The following is a 21,223-nucleotide window of genomic DNA, read 5'->3' as shown; positions in this document are numbered from 1 at the left end:
TTCTATTGTGGAAACGTCAGTTGTGTTAACTCTGGGATAGCTGGAGAAAACAGCCCTGCCAGTTTGGGAACAAAAAGATGGGTGAGCTACATCTGTGTGTCACATTTAGACTTGGAAGGATATGATTTTTATTGAGCAATGTGGATAACCATCCATTGCACCGTCCATACACAAACCAACACAAATAATTTCCATTGACAGTAATAGACATTTACAGACATGCAAAGCAAGAAAAATGCTGCTTGAGAGTTAGGGCTACTTACGTTGTATATTTGGACAGGGGATGTTGACAATTTGTGCTCTAATGGTTATAAAGCTTTAATTTTTTTGAATCTCAGCATCTCCTGTTGTTAAATAATTGTTCTCTGAACCCATCCCATTACCTGACCCTCCCACTCATAATTCCCTGGAACTGTGAACATGTACATAGATAAAAATTGGGAAAAAATGCTTAAAAATAAACATTGATATCGTCCATCAAAATGATAAAAAACAAAAATCCAAATGCCGTTCCAGCCTCATTATATTGAAACTCTTTTGAATCAGCTAAACGGCAATTTGTCTCAGATTCGGTGAGCCCCGGCGTGCCAGCTGAGGTGGTATTGCATAGCTATATTTTTAAAAACTGTTTTTTCTGACCATTCAAAAGCAGTCCCATAAGGAAAACAGCCTCCCAGGCTCTTCCCAAGCCATCCAAGAAGTAGGGTGGTGAGGCCGGAAGGCGTTCAGACTCCATAGGTTTGTCTCCAGTGCATTGGGAGGTCTGATTGCAGCTTGGGGTAGGCAGACCTGTGCCAGCTTGATTCTAGCTAGCTGGACTAAAAACAGCAGTGAAAATGCAGCAACACCTGAGAATGTACCCACAGGTTCTGGGCAGGTTTGTACAATTTGTGCTGATCTCTGGGATACTGCATCTTCACTGCTATTTTTAGCTCTGCTAGCTAGAGTGAATCTAATGCAGGACTGGCTCGCCAAGTGGTAATCACACGCTCACTTGCAGCAAAGCCATGTCCTAAGAGTCACAGGTGGAAATAGGCAGGGCCGGCTTTATTAACTGTGGGACCTGATTTGAATAGCTGGTGGCGGTCTAGGGCTTCAGCGCCACTTTGGCAGCGGGGGGGTCCTCTCCGGGTCTTCTGCGGCACCGAAGGACACCCCGCCACCGAAATGCCACCGAAGACCCCAGAGCGGACTGCCACTGGGTGAGTGAAAAAATAAAATTAAAAAGGAGCCTAAGGCACGGGGCCCTGGAGCAGGGCCCTCTTAGGTGCAGGGCCCAATTCCGGGGAATCGGGCGAATCGGCCTAAAGCCGGCCCTGGAAGTAGGAAGGATGGTTTTGTGACTGAAGCACAGGCCTGTGAGTCTACAGATCTAGGCGCTATTCCTGGCTCTGCCACAAACTCTTTGGGTGACCTCAGGCCAATCACTGAACTGCACCAACCCTCCGTTTCCCCATCTGCAAAATGGGGATATTGATACTTCCCTACCTCACAAGGGGGCAAAAAGGCATAATTCATCACTGTGTGTAAAGGGAGTTCAGAGCCTCCAGTAGAAGTTCCTGAATAAACAGAAAGAATCATTGTAAGGAGGAAAAAGGGCCTTTCCTTGCACTTGAAAGACAAGTAGTCAGGAATGTTTGAGTGCACCTTGTAGGCTGCCCTGGCTTTTCAGTGGCAATGGAATTACCCACAGGACCCATCCCTTCCAGCAGAAGTTTGCTCCAGAACTTTAAGCTTCCACTAAAAATAATTAAAATTTTAGGCTACATTCTGGTGGAGAAGGTCTTGAAAACATGAACTGACTGGATGTGAATTGATGCGGGGAGGCCTGCCTGAGTCTGCAGACAGCCTGACAAAAGCTGTATGTGGAGGCTGTGAGCTTCAGGGTATGGACTCAGAAAGGTAGGAATCACTGTGTCAATGTCAGAACACTGCCATCATATAAATTTCCAGTGCCTTCCATGTAGGACCCTCCATGAATATACACCATCACTGGCTTAGGTCCACCCACTGGTCCGAACCTCTTCATTTCCAGCACCATCATTATCACTAAATCATCTGTCTGTGTGTTTGTAAGGGGACCAAGTACGCCAAGGTGATAGTTGACTGTGATGACTATCCCATTGCAACACTGTTAACGCTTTCATTGCTGATGACTTTACCAGAAACATCCAGCTAATGTGCTTATCCACACCCCTCTCTAAGTGCCAGGTTCCCTGACAACTGCCTCCTACCTAGCTTCTTGCTGAGAGCTGACCACTCCCCTCTCACTGGGGAAACCGCCCAAGGCGCTGCAGAGACATGGCCCAGCTTCTATTACAGGGCCAGGTAGGAGGCAACCTGCCCCCAGTTCTATACAGCAGTGGACGGTGAACTCTCTCCTACTGCAGAGGATATATGCACACACATACCTTTCAGGCCACCTTTTTGCTTCATAAAGATGTAAACAGGGCACAGTGCTATTTTTCCTTTGTTGGCCTCTGTTAATTCCTCATGTTTCCCCAAACGTTTGTGCTCTCCTGGGGTGAGATCCTGTCCGAACTGGGGATCTGGGAGGAGTTTGTGGCTAAATTCACCCCTAACAAAGAAAATCTCTTGTGTGGATTGGGATGGGGAAGGGGGGACACAGCAAGCAGGTGGGAAATTGGGGTCTCTTGATTTCTCGAATGAGAAGCTTTTTTACTGGAAGCCTAGATTGGGTTTTTGGAGGCAGCGCGCAGGAGATGGGCTTACAGAAGTCTCTGGACCCTAATGAAGGAGGAGCTGTGACCCACAAACAGAAGAAGGGGTCGAGTGCTTCCCATCATGGGTTCTACTCTTGGCGCTGCCCTTGCTGGCTCTTTGAGTTCACAAGCAGCAGCATGGGGGATGGGAGGAAGAAACCATTACAAAAAATTGTAATAATTAAAAAAAAAAAATCCCAAAACCCAGGCCAGGAGACTTCCCCAAAAACAAGAGCAATGTGAGCAGCAAGTCAACCTCAAGTGCTGGAAACTCATGAGTCAGTCTGCGAAATAATGAAAAGGACTTAAAAATAATAATAAACGTTGGATTCTTTTTATTTATATTCTGGTTTTGAGTCTGTGGGGTTATGTTTTCAAGCTTTTCTCCACAGCCATGAGGGCTGGAAATTTCCCCGAACAACAAACAGACAAAGAAAACCTGCCCGAGCTCAGATTGTCATGTAGTTGAGCATTGGCCTGCTAAACCCAGGGTTGTGAGTTCAATCCTCAAGGAGGCCATTTAGGGAACTGAGGTAAAAATGTGTCTGGGGATTGGTCCTGCTTTGAGCAGGAGGTTGGACTAGATGACCTCCTGAGGTCCCTTCCAACTCTATGATCTATGAATCCCCTGACTCCAGGAGCTGGGGTTTTAAGCAACACATAAAATATAGCAACAAACACATGATAGCTGGTGTGTGTCAGAGGCAGGGGGAGCTTAGATGTGGCCCCCCTAGTGGTGATCGGTGAAACAGGCTCTCTTTGGAGACACTGCTGCTTTCAGCAAGAAACATCTCAGCCCTAATGCAGCTTCTAGAGCAGCAGCTCCTAAACTTTTAACTTCCCTTTGCATCAAAGCCAGTGAGTGCCGCAGCCCCACCTTGCCTGTGCACTAGAGACAACAGTCCGATGAAATCAGCGGGAGCTAGGCCCCAGAAGATCTTTGAGGATGAGGGCCAGTATTCCTACAGCGGAGTGCTTAATGAAACACCAGAGGGCCATGATATCTGCTGTTGTAACATGGTATCTGCTGTTGTGTTTCAGGGGGATGGAGGGAGATGGTTTCCATGCCCAGGCCTTTATCCAGGTGGGGAAAAACCAACCAAGGAGTGACCTGCCAACTTCCCAACTCCCTGCCCCCAGAACAGGGGCTCAAGAGGCTGGTAGGGACACAATATGGCTCAAGGAGGACAAGGGGTATTTTGTGGCAATCGGGACTATGAATATCATCCTAATTGTGAGCTTACCTGTGAAAAGTGAGTGTAAATGCATAAAACATCACAATGAGCTCTGACAACAGGTGTGGACGGGAACAGGGGCAAGAAAACCAGGCAGAGAAACTGGATTAGCCTAAACCGAAAAGGCCACATTGAGCTAATCCAAGGAGTGTTGAAATTACGGTTGTTCAAAACAGTAAGTGGAACTGGAAATTAATGAACCAAAAGAGGTGTGTTGGATATGAGGCCTGATAGGTGGACAAAATAATCAGCGGAGGGGGGGAGAGGAACTGCCGCCCATCACGGGTCCATAAAGAAAGACCTTGGGAGGGCAGAGGGGAATATAGAAGCGCAGACAGAGACTATTGAAGCCAGCTTCACCATCATGGCTGCCACCGCCAGCATTTCCTGGGCCTTCCTCAGCCTGAGAGGAGTCCTGACCAGAACGGTCTAGAGAGAGGGGACCAGACAGCCTACAGGTGATACATCCAAAAATCCAGCTGATAAAGTTTCAGTTGATACATTTTAAACAGCTCTAGTGTCAAGGAGTACCTTGAGCAAGTGATGGGCACTTCTTTCTACTCACTGAATGTCTAAGATGAAACAGATACATAAATAGCTTCCCCCTTTCTCCAACTCCTCTCATTTCCCCTATTTAAACCCCATTTTTCTCCCTAATTAATTCCACCCTCCTGGACATACGTATCTTCCAAATATTTGTAGACTGGTATCATTTCCACTCCTTTGGCTCATACATTCCCTAGTCTCTTTACCTAGCCTTGTTAGTCTTTTCAATCTTTCTTCCTTGATCAAACCCACTGCCCGATCAATTGTGTTCCTCTTTTCTGAATTCCTTCCAATGTATCTACATCGTTCTGGTGTTGAGGTGCTGAAAAGCGAAGCTAATATTAAGATCACAGAAACATACAGGACCTGCCAGATGATACCAGACCAATTTAGCAGAATATATCCTGTGTCTGCCCGAAATCCAGCTAAGAATCATTTACACACAGCAAAGCTGTCATCTCTAAATTCCCACAGCACGCAGGAGACAAAAGTTGTCCAATGAGTATTTTAACTCCTGAGCTGTGTCAGGCAATAAGACGCTTTTGCCAAAATTACGCCTGCTCTTTCTGTAACTGACAATGGATGATGCTAACTGAATGAAATGTGAAATGCGCCATCATCAGAGTGGTGGCTGGTTGTGCAGGGCAACATATGGACTGCAGAATGGCAGTGGGTGGCGATTTGACCTTCTTTTTTTCTTTCTAGCTCGGAATAGAGAGCAATAAAAGTAGAATTTAATTTGTTGTCGGTGTGGAGGCCCGAGGGCTTTGTCTTAGGTGATCTTGAGTGTACCATCACTGGGTGGAGGAATCTGCATTCACTGACACTGACTGGTCCCTCCCTACCTGCAGCCCTCACCCCTCATCTCCCCAGGTCACTGTGCAGCTCGGTTCTTTTTGCTCGTGTGTTTCCTCCTCACTCCAATCTTGCAGCAAATTTGAACACGTTTATCCCCAAGAAATGCCTGACCAAACAGGCGAAACAGCCAAGAAGGGAGCAGAAGGCAGCTTGGATTGGAATTAATTAATAGGCAGCAGGTTTAAAACAAACAAAAGGAAGCATTTTTTCACACAACGTACCATCAGTCTGAAGAACTCTTTGCCAGAGGATGTTGTGAAGGCCGAGCCTATAACAGGGTTTAAAAAAGAACTAGATAAGTTCATGGAGGTTAGGTCCATCAATGGCTATTAGCCAGGATGGGCAGGGATGGTGTCCCTGGCCTCTGTTTGCCAGAAGCTGGGAATGGGCGACAGGGGATGGATCACTTGATGATTCCCTGTTCTGTTCATTCCCTCTAGGACACCTGGCATTGGCCACTGTCAGAAGACAGGACACTGGGCTAGATGGACCTTTGGTCTGACCCAGTGTGGCTGTTCTTAGGTTCTTATGGATGGGCATGAAAGGCTGGAAAACCTTCCCAAAGTCCAGCACTGGGCCACAGCCAACCACACACATCATTCTTTGGAGAATGATAGATGCTTCTCCCTTGAGACAGACATGGGTCTGAGGAGCACAGGCAGCCTAGCTGTCCCATCCTCAAAAGCCATTGGTTCACACTCACCAACGATTATTATTTTTCAGCAAATATTTGATTTAATTTAAATAGCTTTCCATCGGAACTATTTTTCTAGGCGTAATGATACGTTTCTGATCAGCAGGGAAATACCCCAAAAAGACTTTTTTTTTAATACCCACCCCCACTAATATTGACACGGGGCTGTTTTATAATCCCAACAAAACAAGACAGGACATGGCATGCGGAGTCAGGGGACCTGCTACCTTCTGCCTCGTGCCTGATACCACCCTAAAGGCCTGGAAAGTTTCCCAACACACATACTCTTGTGAGGTTTGGTTGTTTAATTGATACCTATCCTTGCTCCTAGTTTCACAGTTGCAGCTGTTGGGAAACAAGAGATATCCATGCCTGAGTCACACAGGGCCCAAATTTGGCATTATTAATTAATGTAAGAGTGCGTGCTGGAAAAATGGCATCACTGCTAAATGACTTTGAGAGCAGCCTTCAATTACCTGAAGGGGGGTTCCAAAGAGGATGGTGCTCGGCTCTTCTCAGTGGTGGTAGATGACAGAACAAGGAGCAATGGTCTCAAGTTGCAGTGAGGAAGGTCTAGGTTGGATATTAGGAAACACTATTTCACTAGGAGGGTGGTGAAGCACTGGAATGGGTTACCTAGGGAGGTGGTGGAATCTCCATCCTTATAGGTTTTTAAGGTTCGGCTTGACAAAGCCCTGGCTGGGATGATTTAGTTGATGTTGGTCCTGCTTTGAGCAGGGGGTTGGACTAGAATTGTTCCTGAAGTCTCTTCCAACCCTGATATTCTATGATTCTATGACTCACTCCCATATTCTGTAAGAGAGCTCATGGCTGTAGGTGGAAAATATTCAGAAACGTGAATATTCAGTGGGAGAGAGAAACCTGAGGTCAAGACTTAACAGAGACATTGGGAATGATGGAGAACAGCAAGTTAGACAGTCATTTGCAAAGGCATGAAAAACATTGCCAGTGTAATTTTGGGTTCTTTGTGCACTGGCATTTCAACCATGGGACCATGACTCCACCTCAGAGAAGAGCTAGAGAATCAGAAGAGTGAAGGGGAAAGCAAAAAAAATCATTTGATGCCCAAAAAGATTCAGACTTTTTAGTTTAGAGAGAAGAGAGACAAGAGGGGCTATAACAGGGGTGAACACAATATTGAACTACTCATAGACTGTCAATCAAGTGCTTCCATTTACTCTGTTGCAAATATTTTCCCTGTGAAATTGTTCTTCTAAATGTTTTTTATTTTCATGTTGACTGGTCAGCTTAATCACATGTCAGGATGTTTTAAAAATCAAGCCAATTGCATCTTCAAAATTACCAGTTTTGGAACTGAAAAATTTCATTGATGAAAATGAGACCAGGGGACAATAACTCTTTTAGATCAGACAACATTTCAGAAAAGTTTTCTTCCCGGTGGTTTTAAACCTAATTATCTCTTTCCTCCTTGCATTTCCCTCACTGGCTGTGTGGTGTGGATGCTATCAGCAGAAATTTTTGAAGAAAATGCCAAAAACAAAACCAACCAGTTCTCCCAAAGGCATCTTATTATACAAAGCATAAGAAAAAAACATTCTCACAGGAATTCCCTACTCTGAAACCAAATCTTTCGTGTTTTGGGGCATAAGCCAAATACTAACTGAAAGACTCAGGCAGAAACTTTCCATAGGGAGAGGTTATTTCCATAGGGAGACATCACACAGACACACACCCATCAATTTCGTGTCCTACGCTATGGCACACCTCTCACTTCCTCAAATCACCATCATCCTAGTAATGAAAAGCAAACACCACACAGCTATAAAACCTGCCCTGGATGGAGCTGCCCTTATTGCAAAGGCTGCAAGACGTAGCGAAGATGAAGGCTTTTCTTTTCGCCCTGCTGGCTGCAGTCCTGTGTGCGGAGCGAGGTGAGATGCTAATGATTCTTCTCTGCTAGACAAAGAATGTGCGGATAATGAGAGAACCAGCGTAGAAATGGCAGGGACACAGGGAGATTTTACAGCATCAGTGGCGAAAATGCGATAGTCAACAGTGAATTGACACTGGTGCTGTCCCCTTTGCTGTCTTTGAGCACCAGCTTGTGACTGGGCTATTTCAGAGTGGCTTCAGCTAATTAGTTTCATCCCGTTCCCTTCAGAAAGCCATGCAAAGCTTTGAACTCTTGCATATTGGGCTATGCAAAGGACCACAGTCCCATGCCCGTAACCTAGGTGCCCAGTCTACCAGCTGCATGTTATGAAGGCCTGAGGGAGAGGACAATACAGGACGAGGCCAGTTCTGGGGACCTACCTAGACATTTGACAAAGATCATTTATCCACTCTGCAATCTTGAGCCTTCTGCTCAGATGAGCGGTGCTTCCCAGAACCATTTCTTACAGAAATAACCTTCCTCAACTATCCTGTTGCATAGGCTTTGATTCTGCCCAGTGCTGTTCATGCTGCTTCCTATCCAGCAAAGCTCGTAATCACATTCTTAGCTGTAAGCATGTGAATACTCTCATTGAAGTCAATAGGATTACTCCCGTGTAGAAAGTTCAGCAGGTCTAAAGTGTTTTGCTGGCTGCGGACTGGCGTGCTCAGCACTGTGCTGGGTTGAGCCCTCAGGCAAGAGTTTAACAAATGTGATCAAATACAAAATAAATGTGTACAATGATATAGCAGATATTTGCTAGAGGATCTAACAATACGCAATCAGAGCAAGAAGTTCTAGCTGAAAGGCCAGTGGCTGGATCCTTTCAAGGAGATAGTTGTTCTGCTGCAAGGATTCCTGATCTCATACTTTTCAAAACTACCTCCCTGACCTTGTAAACAATTGCACAGGTGAGTCATTGTCTGCATATGAGTAATCCTATTGAACTCATTGGGACTATTTACATGTGTAAGGTTAGACAAAGTATTTGCAGCATTGGAGCCAAGGTAGGTCTGAGTTTGCTCAGTGCATGATGGGGAGCCCGTCAGAGAGAAAACCCACGTGTGCTGTATATTTGTCTTTTGTTCCCTGTCTGGAGCCGTCTACGAAGGAGAAGCTCTGGCTATTAACCAATGCGCATTACTGGGCAATTGTTATGTAAAGGGACATCACCAATCACTGTCTGAAATGTTTCTACTTCTGTTAGATGTAACAATTGTGGTTAATTAATTAATATTATTAATATGCCTGAGATCAGAAAAAAAGCATCTGTCCCTATTTTTCCAGCTTGTTCGGCTCCATACATTTGATAGCACTTTATGTGGCGCCAGTGTCACTATTTCCTTAGGAGGATCAGCCAATTTTCTCAGCACACTTCCAAAGAGGAGTTTTTCGCAAGGGTCTGAACTGTGTTGCATCTTCCTTTTGCAGTTTCCTCACTGAAATGCTTCACTTGCAATGATGAGCCCTCCAACTGGAATTGTATTAAAATAACGGACTGTGCAGAGAACGACAAATACTGTCTAACAACCTACACAAAGACAGGGCTTGGTGAGTACCTGCAATATCTCAGTAAGGTTTGTCTACTCCAATCACCATGATGTCTGGGTATCACTTTATTGATCATGCAATAGGTCCTCTGTCTCACCCCCATGCCAGGAAGCTGGATTCTTTCTTCCCTCTCCTGGGAGGATGAATAATTACTCAGGAGTAGTGAGCATAGCATATGGAGAGCAAACTACACAGCAGTAGGACACTTCAAATGACCTGTATCCCTTCTCACCAGGGATAGATCCTCACTCCTCAGTAATCACACTCCGGGGAGGGACCTATTTGGAGAAATAGAATTTACATGCAAAATCCCATTGCCTGATCTTGATGCTCAAAAATATATCTGTGTTGTGTTGTGCATGCACAAAAGGATTGAGAACCCTAGGGAACGCGGCCCTATAAGAATCCTAATGTCAGGCTGGCAGGGAATCCTTACTCTCTCCTACTGCTGTAGGTGCTGGGCAGCAACCCAGGTTACTAGTGGGAGTGAGATGCATAGCTGTGAGCCATATTGATAATATCTGCACTGCACGGGTGTCCACAAAAGCTTCAAACTCCCCAATCCCTCGTCCCCCCACATTCCAGTGGCTCCGTTTGAATCCTGGGAAGATCTCTCCTTTGGCTGTTCCAAAGCCATGGTCAGGAATCTGGAGAGGATTATAGAATCCAAGGCCAGAAGGGACCATTGGGGTCACCTAGTCTGACCTCCTGTATAGCACAGGCTAGAAAACTGCCCCAGAACAATTCCTAGAGCAGACTGAAAAATTGCTTGTGATGGAGACTCCACCATGACTCCTGCTAAATTCTTCCAATGGTTAACGACCGTCTGTGTTAAAAATGTACACCTTCTTTCCAGTCAGAATTTGTCTAGATTCACTTTCAGCCACTGGATGATATTAGACCTTTCTCTGCTAGATGGAAGAGCCCATTATCAAATATTTGTCCCTTGTGTACGTTCTTATAGACTTTGATCAAAAGTCATCCCTTAACCGTCTCTTTGCTAAGCTACATAGAATCAGAGAATATCAGGGTTGAAAGGGACCTCAGGAGGTCATCTAGTCCAACCCCCTGCTCAAAGCAGGACCAATCCCCAGCTAAATCAAATACCTAATTTGTGCCTCTTGAGTCCATCACAATAATGATTAAAGGAATTAGGAAACTTACGTAAACATTCCCATACTGCTGCATACTGGTCTGTAACTGCTATCAAGAGACTGGTGCTGTGACATGATTGCTGCTCTGATAGCAACAATGAGTGTTAGGTAGGGCACTGCCTAGCAGATGGACTGGTTGGGTTAAAAGCCTGAGGCAAATCAACCAATCCTAACTTCTGAGAAATGTCCTTCCCATTGGCCTTTGTTGCTTAGCTGCTTTAGTACCATTATCTCCTTGATAAGCAGAGTTGCTGGAAGTCTGGGAGACTCCTGAATAAGGATTCTTCGCTCTGTTTTTCTTTCCTCCTTAAGGTGAGAAAGCTGAGTACCGCATCACCAAGAAATGCTCTGCTGAGTGTCCTCAGACAAACTGGAATGTTGGTATAGCAGCTGCTTCTACCTCTTGCTGTCAGCATTCCTTGTGCAATATCAGCGGGGCCAGCAGCGTGAAATCCAGCTACGCAGTGATGGCCACGGGGATCTTGGCCAGTCTCATCTATGTCCTCAGATCGGGACTGTGATGGGGCCAGGAAAAGGAGGCCGTGATGCCCCAAAGAACCAGCTCGAGCTTCTCCAGTGAGACACCAAACATCCTCTGTGCAAAAGGTTTCACCTGGGTTAACACAGCCCTGTGCCCGGTAAGGCTACGTCTACCCTAAAGCTAGGGGTGTGAAGTCCAGCTCACACAGATGTCCTCGTGCTCCAGCTCTCACTGAAGGAGTATGTTAAAAACACTAGTGTAGCCATGGTAACATGGAGCCACAGCAAGCAGCAGCAGGGCCTAGTTGCCCCAAGTACGTGGCCGCTGCCTGTGCTGCCATGACTACACTTCTACCGTTAGCAACCTGCTCAATGAGAGCTGGGGCTAGTACGTCTACATGGGCTGGGAGTCATACCACTAGCTAGACTTGGCCTCAGAGTCACTTCAGATTCCGTCGGCAAGTCATTCCTCTCTTCATTTTCACATGGTGGTTCTGCCTTGGGCACAACCACAACTCCGTGCTCGGCGTTGGTGACCTGGGATGCTCAGCTGAAGGGCGCTTCCTGCTCAGAAGGGCAAAGTACTAACACTGTTAGAGTTACTTGTTTCAACCTCTGCCGCAGACCCTGTGTAATTCCCTTGGCACCTGTCTCCTCGCTGCCTCTCCTCACCACCGACAGCTCGAGAGCCTTCCCCTCACCAGAGCTGCCTCCCTGTGTTTCTGAACAGACCTTTACTCCCAGGTCTGCCCTACTTCTGCCCCTCTAACATCAGCCCCGGTGAGTGAACCAAGAATTGAGTTTATTCACCTACATTTTGTCCTCACCCCCAGTTTCTGTCTTTTTCCCCCATATACCGGGGTGGGCAAACCATGGCTTATGAGCTGCAGGCGGCTCTTCTATAGTTAAAGTGTGGCTCATGGAGCCCCCCCACCCCATTCTCTACCTACCAGCCTGGGGTGGGGGGACTTCACGGCTCCTGCCCTGCAGCAGGGTGGTGGGGCTACAGGTTTCTGCCCTGCTAGGAGTGAGGTCTTGGGCCTTCTGTGGCAGGAGCGAGGCTAAAGCCCTGAGTCCTGGCTGGTGCACCCTGCAGGGCTGAAGCCCCAAGCCCCGTCAGGCACACTGGGCTCTTGAACTTCTGAAGATTGTCACACGCGGCTCAGAGGGTCAGTAATACCAATCGCTGGCTTGTATTGTTTCACTCTGTGAAAAGCCCTTTTCAAAACACTCTGTCAGCTAGAGGCTGGACAAAATAAAGTGTCGTTTTATTTTATTGCGTATGCGTTTGATGTGTCAGCTCTGGGCTAGCTGGAGAAAACAGTCCTGTCAGGTTGGGAACAAGAAGACGGGAGGTCTGAGTTTGTATGATACTGAAACTATAATTATTGGTGTCAGTATTTTCGCCAGATTGCTGTAGTCCCTGGAGCACACTAGCTGGGGCTGTCTAGTGTGTTTCTATATAAAAATCTTCCTGTTTGATCTCAGGCCGCAGAGTCTGCGCCATGAGCTGAAAGTGGCCTTTTAAAGAGGTGGCCAGAAGCGGGCTTCTGCTCCCAGCAAGGTGCTACAAGCCCACAGGTGGCAGTGGGATGCCACACGTGGGTGGGGGGTGGCGCGCAGGAAAATCACATCACATTTCTCCACCTCCATCTCCCCATCTGTAAGGAATGGGAAAATGGGACTTCCCTGCCTCGGCAGCATGGGGAGTGAGGCTTAATCCATCGTCGGGGGTGTAAAGTGATTTAAGAGCCTCCACTGGAAGGGGCTTTATAAGCAGCAAGGACTATTATAAGGGGAAGAAAGGCCTCTCCTTGTATTTACTAGTCAGGAATGTCCAAGTGCCTTGTGTATACTGGTGTCAGGCAATCAGTCACAGAACCCACCCCTTGCAGCAGAATTTTGTTCCAGAAACTAAGCTTCCATTCAGATAACATCTAAATGTTCTAGACCTCCTGGTTGCTATGACAGTGGTGGCAGATGACAGAGCAATGGTCTCAAGTTGCAGTGGGGGAGGTTTAGGTTGGATATTAGGAAACACTATTTCACTAGGAGCGTGGTGAAACACTGGAATGGGTTACCTAGGGAGGTGGTGGAATCTCCTTCCTTAGAGGTTTTTTAAGGTCAGGCTTGACAAAGCCCTGGCTGGGATGATTTAGTTGGGGTTGGTCCTGCTTTGAGCAGGGGGTGAGACTAGATACCTCCTGAGGTCTCTTCCAACCCTGATCTTCTATGATTATATGACAGCCTTGAAAACATCAGCTGAGTGAATGCAAAGTAAAGCTGGGACGTCTTACTTATTAGCAATGTTTATTTCCTCTGTGATGACTGTTCAGGTGGCACACCATATCCTACCCCTCTGGCTTCCGTAAGGAGTTTAGGTAGCTGACAGGTTTTTTTCCATTTTACCTAGTACCTGTGTCTTACGGAGTTCCCTGCTTGTTCTTTGTATTTTACATTCCACTAACCAGTCTCCTCCAGGTAGTTTCTTAGCTCTTACTATATCTCCAGCACTTGTTCTGATCCACTCTGCCGTCCTCGGGAGGTTGAGATCCCCTGTCTTTATGTTCTCATCTAAGGAATTTACAGTTCTGTAACTTTTGCCATTTCCCTTTCATGCCCTTCTCCTTGCAGGTCCTTCTTCTGAGTGCCAGAGAATCTACCCTTTTCTTTTTCCTTCACGCTTTCCCTAGCCTCATCGTCTATCCTGGTGTCAGTGTCGTTTGTTGTCTCTTCCATCTCACTCTGCCTGGCTTCCCAGCCAGCCACAGCTCAGCCGGCCAGCAGCCTTCTGAACCCTAGTTCAACAGCCCCAGCCCTGTCATAGCTCCTCCCAGCCAGCATCTCCCCTCCTAGCTCTCTCAAGCCAGCCCAGCCCCCTTCTGCTCCAGACCTCCTGCCTTTATACCACCCAGCTCCTTCCCCAGCTGGGCTTCATCTGTTGCACCCCACAGGTGCAGCCTGGGGGCTTAATTGGCCTCTCAGGCCCTCATTCTTTGCCTGCATCGGGTACACAACCCATCCCATGTGCCTTGTTGATTTCTTGTGGTGCTACAGCTCTACTCTGTATTGCCTGACTTTTGTCAGTTTCAGTTGGGCATTATTTCCCCTTAGCAACCTTAACCATAGCTAACATGTTTTTTCAGTTGGTTAATGTCCCGTGTTGTTTCCCCCGATCACTAGCAGCACTGTACAGAAATGCACATCTGTACTACATGGGTGTGATGTTGCCTTCCATATGATTTTATGAAAATATGCTAAGGAGTGTGAATATAATGTAACTGGAATATGCTTCATGCAAAAGGTCTCTTGTAAAGTATCATTACAAAGCTTATAATCTACTGAGTGTGATCATCCTATTTGTATAAATGTATCATGCTTATATCTGAAACTAGAAATATGAAATATGTCAGAGGTCCTACTATAATTATGCAAAGTGTGGGCCATTAATGGGGGTTTGGAATCTTGATGGCTCCCAACAATTAAGACAATTGGCTGTAATTAGCTCTGTTTACTTGCAAACCATCCTGTGAGTAAGGCCAGGAAGAATGAAGGCTTGTGGTGTCACAGGACATGTGACCATGTCATCTGGTACTGGAATCCATCTTAAACCTGGGGCTTTTCCATTTATAAGCAATGGTGGGGACCCAGAGAGACAAAAGATTCCTGCCTTGGGCCAAAGCTACATAAGGGGGTGGAACAGAACAAAGGGGGCTGCAGCCATGAGAAGTTCCCTACCTACCACCTGAGCTGGAACAAGGACTGTACCAGGGGAAAGGATTGGGCCCAGACTAGGAAGGAGTCTAATCTGAGGATGATATTCATCAGTAATCAGTTCCTTAATGTATTAGACATAGACTTGCATGTTTTTGTTTTATTTTGGTAACCTGGTATCTTACTTTGTTCTGTCTGTTATTACTTGGAATCACTTAAATCCTACTTGTTATACTTAATAAAATCACTTTTGTTTATTAATTATTAACCTAGAGTAAGCAATTAATTCCTGGGGATGCAAACAGCTGTGCATATCTCTCTATCAGTGTTATAGAGGGCGGACAGTTTATGAGTTTACCCTGTATAAGCTTTATACAGAGTAAAACAGATTTATTTGGGGTTTGGACCCCATTGGGAGCTGGGTATCTGGGTGCTAGAGACAGGAGCACTTTTTAAGCTGTTTTTAGATAAGCCTGCAGCTTTTTGGGGACGTGGTTCAGACCTGGGTCTGTGTTTGTAGCAGGCTAGTGCGTCTGGCTCAAAAAGACAGGGCACTGAAGTCCCAAGCTGGCAGAGAAAACAGGCTCAGAAGCAGTCTCAGCACAACAAGTGGCAGTCACAAGGAGTTCTCTGTGACCCAACCCGTCACAATGGGTTTCCACATTGAACTCCCCAAACTGCCACGGTCTCATCCCACTGTGTGCAGGGCTAAGTGTAAAACCCAGAATGGATTCTCTAACATGCCTGCTCAGCTGTTTGAAAATCCTAGCCAGGAATTTGGGTGCAGAGGTTCTCTGGACGTTGCCTACAGCCCGATACCTGCAAGTGCTGTAAAGTGAATGCCATACTCAATGTTTTCAGGGGTTCCTAATACCAGTAATGACCTCTGGGTTATGATGTATTGAGTACTGTGCTGGAATTTCAAGCTATTGGCGGAGTGCAAGGCAGTGGCTCCCCACCAAAGCCTGAGATAACAGTTTTTTTGCAGACAGCCAGCTTAAAGCAAAATGTGTTGGGGGTGGGAAATGAGAGGAACAGCTCAGTGGTTTAAGCATTGCAAGTTCAATCCTTGAGGGGCCATTTAGGGATCTGGGACAAAAATCTACCTGGGGATTGGTCCTGCTTTGAGCAGGGGGTTGGACTAATGACCTCCTGAGGTCCCTTCCAGCCCTGATATTCTATTCTATGAATGTGGTGAGTTGTGCCTCTGTTTTAGAGAGCAGCCCATTATTTTCTCTCTGTTTAGGGGTTTGCACGTGTTCTGACGTCTGAGAAATCAAGTTGTGTTTGTATCTAACGTCTCTGTGTGAATGCTGAGAACACAACAGAGAAACCGGTGCCAAGGATGAGATTATGCAAAAATAAAGAAGGAAGGCAAGGATAAAATGGCTGCATGGACAGTTTCCAATGTAATGAAAAAGAGGACAATTTTGCAACCTCTTCTATACTCAAAGACTTGAACAGTGTTTTTAGGCCAATGTTATAGAAGATACTGCTACGCACAGGGATGTTTTCCTGACATTGGTAGGTTAAACCACATTTGCAGTGCCTAAAGCGGGGGGCATGGATCAGCATTCATGTCACACTCCCCGGCAGTACCCAGCCCAGGAACGCTAATGAGCCAATCATCAGACCAAATTCAGTGATGAATCCTGGTCGCATGCCACTTGAGGCTAAGAAGAAGTGCCTAAAGCCACAGGTTTGCCACAAGAACATGGTAGGCTGGAATATAAGGACATAACAGAGATTATAATTATTCATTACCTACCTACTACCCCTTTTTTTAACAGAACGATGTAAGTTTCATCTAAGAAATCCAACAGAAGGAGAAAGAATCTGAATTTTTGGCAAGCCTGAAAAACCTGTCTGGTAATTTTCTGAAAGAGGCTCTCAGAGATCAATTTGGTTTCAGACTCAAACACAGGAGATGCTTTTGAATGGTGTCCATGACACAGCACTGCCATTAGGTGGAGCTGTGGAGACTGCTCTGTGGTTTGCCCCTTTCCTAGATAATCTCCCTATTACAGCTTAGAAAATTGCTCTGGAAGCAAGAAATAAGCCAACTTTGATTAAGGTGCTAAACTGTATGCTTCCAGGGTGGCCATTTCTCATAACAAAGAAACCACATGGCCCTTACAGGAAACTGGAGTTCTCCATGGAAGATGGTGGTTTGCTATAGGGACTGCTAAGAAATGCCCTTCCCCTACTGCAATACAATTATCTCTTTTGGGTTATCGGAAAATAGGGAACTTTTGTAATAATGCTTCCCTTTGTTTTCCTGTCCTGGTTCAAGTGATGAGTGTCAGATCCTCATCACCAAAAAATGTTCCAGGGATTGTCCAGAGAATGTAGGTGGAGAATCCATTTCCATTTCCTGCTCTCAGTCTGCAGTTTGGATGAACCCAGCTACATGGCAGTAGCCCGGGGAATTTTTGCCAGTTTTGTCTGTGTCCTCTGCGCTGGACTGTGTTGAGCTGAGAAAAGAGAACTTGACTCCTGCTCAGGCTTCCCTGTTCAGGGGACAGGTCCCACTCTGCAAAGTTCTACAACGCTCCTTTTTCCAAGTGGCATCTCAGATCCCTTAGCAAAGAGTTTATCTGTCACCTTTCACACTGTGGTTCTGTATGTTGCTAGATGCAACCCTCCAGCTCTCAGCTGCTTTACAGCATTGCCTCCTGTCTCTGGGATGGGGAGGGAGCGGGGGGCTGAGGACCTGAGAAGCGCAACCTCTAAGTGCTGCCCCCTGGCCTGGGATGTGCCCAGTCAGATGAATTGCAACGTATTAACAAAGGGGCACTGACATCTGGAAAGCCCTTTGGATACAATTTGTTTGACAGATGCTGGACAAATAAAGTTTTACTGTATTCCATTGTGTAAGAGCGAAATGTGCCCATTCCAGGACTAGCCGTAGACCCCAGCCCTACCAGGTGGGGAACAATAGCGCCACTTTGAATCAATGCCATATGGGGACATTAATTTTTTATTACCTCCAGGAAAATTTCCCTCAGGTTTCTTTGCTCCAGTCTTAGTATGTAACAATGTAAAATCTGGAGCCCATACTTTCAAACACCACTGTATTGTCTAAAATTTGCCCAGACTGCTTGGAATCGATGCCATAAGGAGCAGCACTCGGCTGCGGTTCAGATCCTACATGCCACAGGTGGAAACAGGAAGAATTATTTTAATTAAGAGGCAGAACTGTTTCTGTCCCCGTCTCTCCACACACATCCTGCTTGAACCTAAGCAAACGTCTTAACCTTGGTATGCCTCCCATTACCCGTCTGTATCTCACAGGAAAGGCTCCGTTCAGTAACAGCTGTACAGTAATTTGCAATCCTCTGATGCGAGTTGTTCTAGGTGACAAACAAGTTATTAGGGGCATGAAGAAGTGCCTCTTCTTAAAGGAAAAGCAACCAGGAGAGGTTTTTAGCTTGTGCTTTTTAGCTTGTGCTGTATATTCACTAGCCATGGAATTTGCCACAGAATCTATTCCTAGTCTCCAAAATATAATCTTTCATTTTAAAAAAAGGTGCAATTTTCAAAAGCACCTGAGTGAGGTGCACATAGCACCTGAGTGAGTGAGGAGCACACGTGCCTTTGTTTTCCACTGGGAACTGTGCTCCTAACCCACTTCGGTGCTTTTTGATGGGCTTTGTGCTGTTGAAAATCCAAGCCTTAATGTTTTAGCTCTGGTGCTGCAGATAACCCTGAAAACCTGAAGTGCCTGTAAAACGTCTGTTCTTCCTGAGTCTGTGGGCAGCCTGAAACAACGTCTCAGGGTATGTCTTCACTACCCGACAGATCGGTGGGCAGGGATCGATCCAGTGGGGGTCAATTTATCACGTCTAGTCTAGACACGATAAATCGACCCCCGAATGCTCTCCATTGACTCCTGTACTCCAGCTTGGCGAGAGGCGCAGCGGAGTTGACAGGGGAGCGGCAGCAGATGACTCACCGCAGTGAAGACACCACGGTAAGTTGATCTAAGTACGTCGACTTCAGCTACGTTATTCACGTAGCTGAAGTGGTGTAACTTAGATCGATCCCCCTCAGTGTAGACCAGGCCTCTGAAAGGCTGAACTGCCCCATTCATCTCTGTTGAGTGTGAACTCTGGCAGCTTAATGGGGGCAGTTTTAAAGGTAACGTTGCTAACTATTTCACTGCTGGTGATTTTAGAAGAAACAGCCAACTAATGTGCTTATGCCCCAACCCCTACCCACTGCCCAGGTCTCTTCTGGAGTCAGAAATCCTCATTGCATTTTATACAGCTGCCAAACTTCCCCTGATCCCTGCAACATCTACACTGGCTGGGGTATGGTGTGCAGTGACACTGGAAGAATTTAAGGCCCAATGAAATAGATAGTTATGGGCCAGACTAATCTAAAGAGAACTTATTGCCAAAATAAACCAGATGAGGGGGACCTAAACCGCACAAATCATTTTCGTATCAAATTCAGGAAAAGCCAAGCTCCATGTCTTAATTTCCTGGCTGCAGAATCTTCCCGACAACTATACCAGAGTGGACAGGAACCAGAGATCCTGGCCATACAGTATATGGGCCCTTGTTTATAGGGCGCAATTTCTAACAGGGTGGCAATCCCAGAGGAGGAGATGTTAACCCAAGGACTGGACCGAAGCGATGAGAGTGGGGAGATGGGAGTCAGAGATGGGCTTTTCATAGAGCGTCCTCTTCAAAGTGGGGGCTGGAGGAGTCTGTGGCCAAACTCGGACCCCTGCAGGAGAAAACCTCCAGGATGGATCAGAGGGAGCAGAGATACAGCAAGTGGGAGGGATCCAGAAGTCTCTTGATCTCCTGATTGTTTTCTTAATGGAAGCCTAGAGGTCACAGTTCTTTCTAAAGGGGGAGGAGGAAGCAGTGGGCAGGAATAAGGCATGCAGCTGCATCTCGACCCTACTCTTCTTGTTTGCAGACATCAGAGCTCAACGTCCTGGCTCTGGAGCCAGGGGACAATCTCTGTAGCAGGGGCGGGTAGGCCTTGTAACTTGCTCTGCATTTTTGCAGTCTTCCACCCCGTGAGTCACTGTCTGCACGCTGCCCCATAATCACACCATGGGGATGACACCAGGCCAATCTAGTTCATAGTTGCAGCAACTCTGGAGGAGCCAGAGACTAACCTGTTGAGCCTGGTCCTGGATCTATGATCAAGTGGACAAGGAGGCAGGTGCAGTGATGGACTCCTGAACTTATTCCATGTGTAAGATTTTCTTTCCCAGGATGCTTCCATTCTACAAGAAGGGCACTTGTCCAGGAGTATATGAGCTGCCACAGCAAAATGGTGTCGAGGGCTCAGCTGTGGTTTCTCACCCAGTCTGCAGGAGTGGGACTCCTCCCCTGAATACAAGCAGACCTTCAAGTTGGAGTTGCCTGTTGTTTCCCATCTGAGAATGGGACATCGGTCAATGGAAGATAGATCATTTGGTTCCATCTGGCCAGGCTGACTTAACAGTAATGGCATCTCATCACAGGTCTGACGGAGCTGTGCGCACCAGCATGTACAAACTGGGGGCCGGTGCAGAGATCACACAGCAGGGAGCAGTGAGAGTAGCCCCTTCCTGTGAGTCAATCTTCATCGATGATTTAGATAATGGCATACAGAGTACACTTAAAGTTTGCTGATGATACTAAGCTGGGAGAGGTTGCACGTGCTTTGGAGGATAGGATTAGAATTCAAAATGAGCTGGACAAATGGGAGAAATGGTCTGAAGTAAATAGGATGAAATTCAATAAGTACAAATGAAAAGTGCTCCACTTAGAAAGGATCAAACTGTTGCACACATACAAAATGGGAAATGACTGCCTAGGAAGGAGCGCTGCGGAAAGAGATCTGGGGGTCATAGTGGATTACAAGCTAAATATGAGTCAACAGTGTAATGTTGTTGCAAAAAGAGCAAATATCATTCTGGGATGTATTAGCAGGAGAAGTAATTCTTCTTCTCTGCTTTGTTCTGACTAGGTCTCAACCGGAGTATTGCATCCAGCTCTGGGAGCCACATTTCAGGAAGGATATGGACAAATTGGAGAACGTCCAGAAAAGAGCAAGAAAAATAGTTAAAGATTTAGAAAACATGACCTCTGAGGGAAGATTGAACAAAATGGGATTGTTTAGCCTGGAGAAGAGAAGTCTGAGAGGAGACACGGTAACAGTTTTCAAGAACATAAAAGGTTGTTACAAGGAGGAGGGAGAAGAATTGTTCTTCTTAAACTCTGAGGTTAGGACAAGAAGCAATGAGCTAAAATCGCAGCAAGGGAGGTGGGACATCAGGAAAAACTTCCTGTCAGGGTGGTTAAGCACTGGAATGAATTGCCTGGGGAGGTTGTGAAATCTCCATT

General features: G+C 46.3%; 1 protein-coding gene across 1 annotated transcript; it reads left to right on the top strand.

The window, feature by feature from the left end:
* Positions 1-7,917: 7,917 nt before the first annotated feature.
* Positions 7,918-11,197, top strand: LOC127045394 (lymphocyte antigen 6E-like). The gene is made up of 3 exons (XM_050941482.1): positions 7,918-7,969; positions 9,403-9,522; positions 10,989-11,197. The coding sequence occupies exons 1-3, from the start codon at positions 7,918-7,920 to the stop codon at positions 11,195-11,197; spliced, it is 381 nt and encodes a 126-aa protein (XP_050797439.1).
* Positions 11,198-21,223: the final 10,026 nt, after the last annotated feature.

The sequence above is a fragment of the Gopherus flavomarginatus genome, chromosome 2 (genome assembly GCF_025201925.1).
Source record: "Gopherus flavomarginatus isolate rGopFla2 chromosome 2, rGopFla2.mat.asm, whole genome shotgun sequence".
NCBI lineage: Eukaryota > Metazoa > Chordata > Testudines > Testudinidae > Gopherus > Gopherus flavomarginatus.
This window is presented reverse-complemented; position numbering and strand designations above follow the sequence as displayed.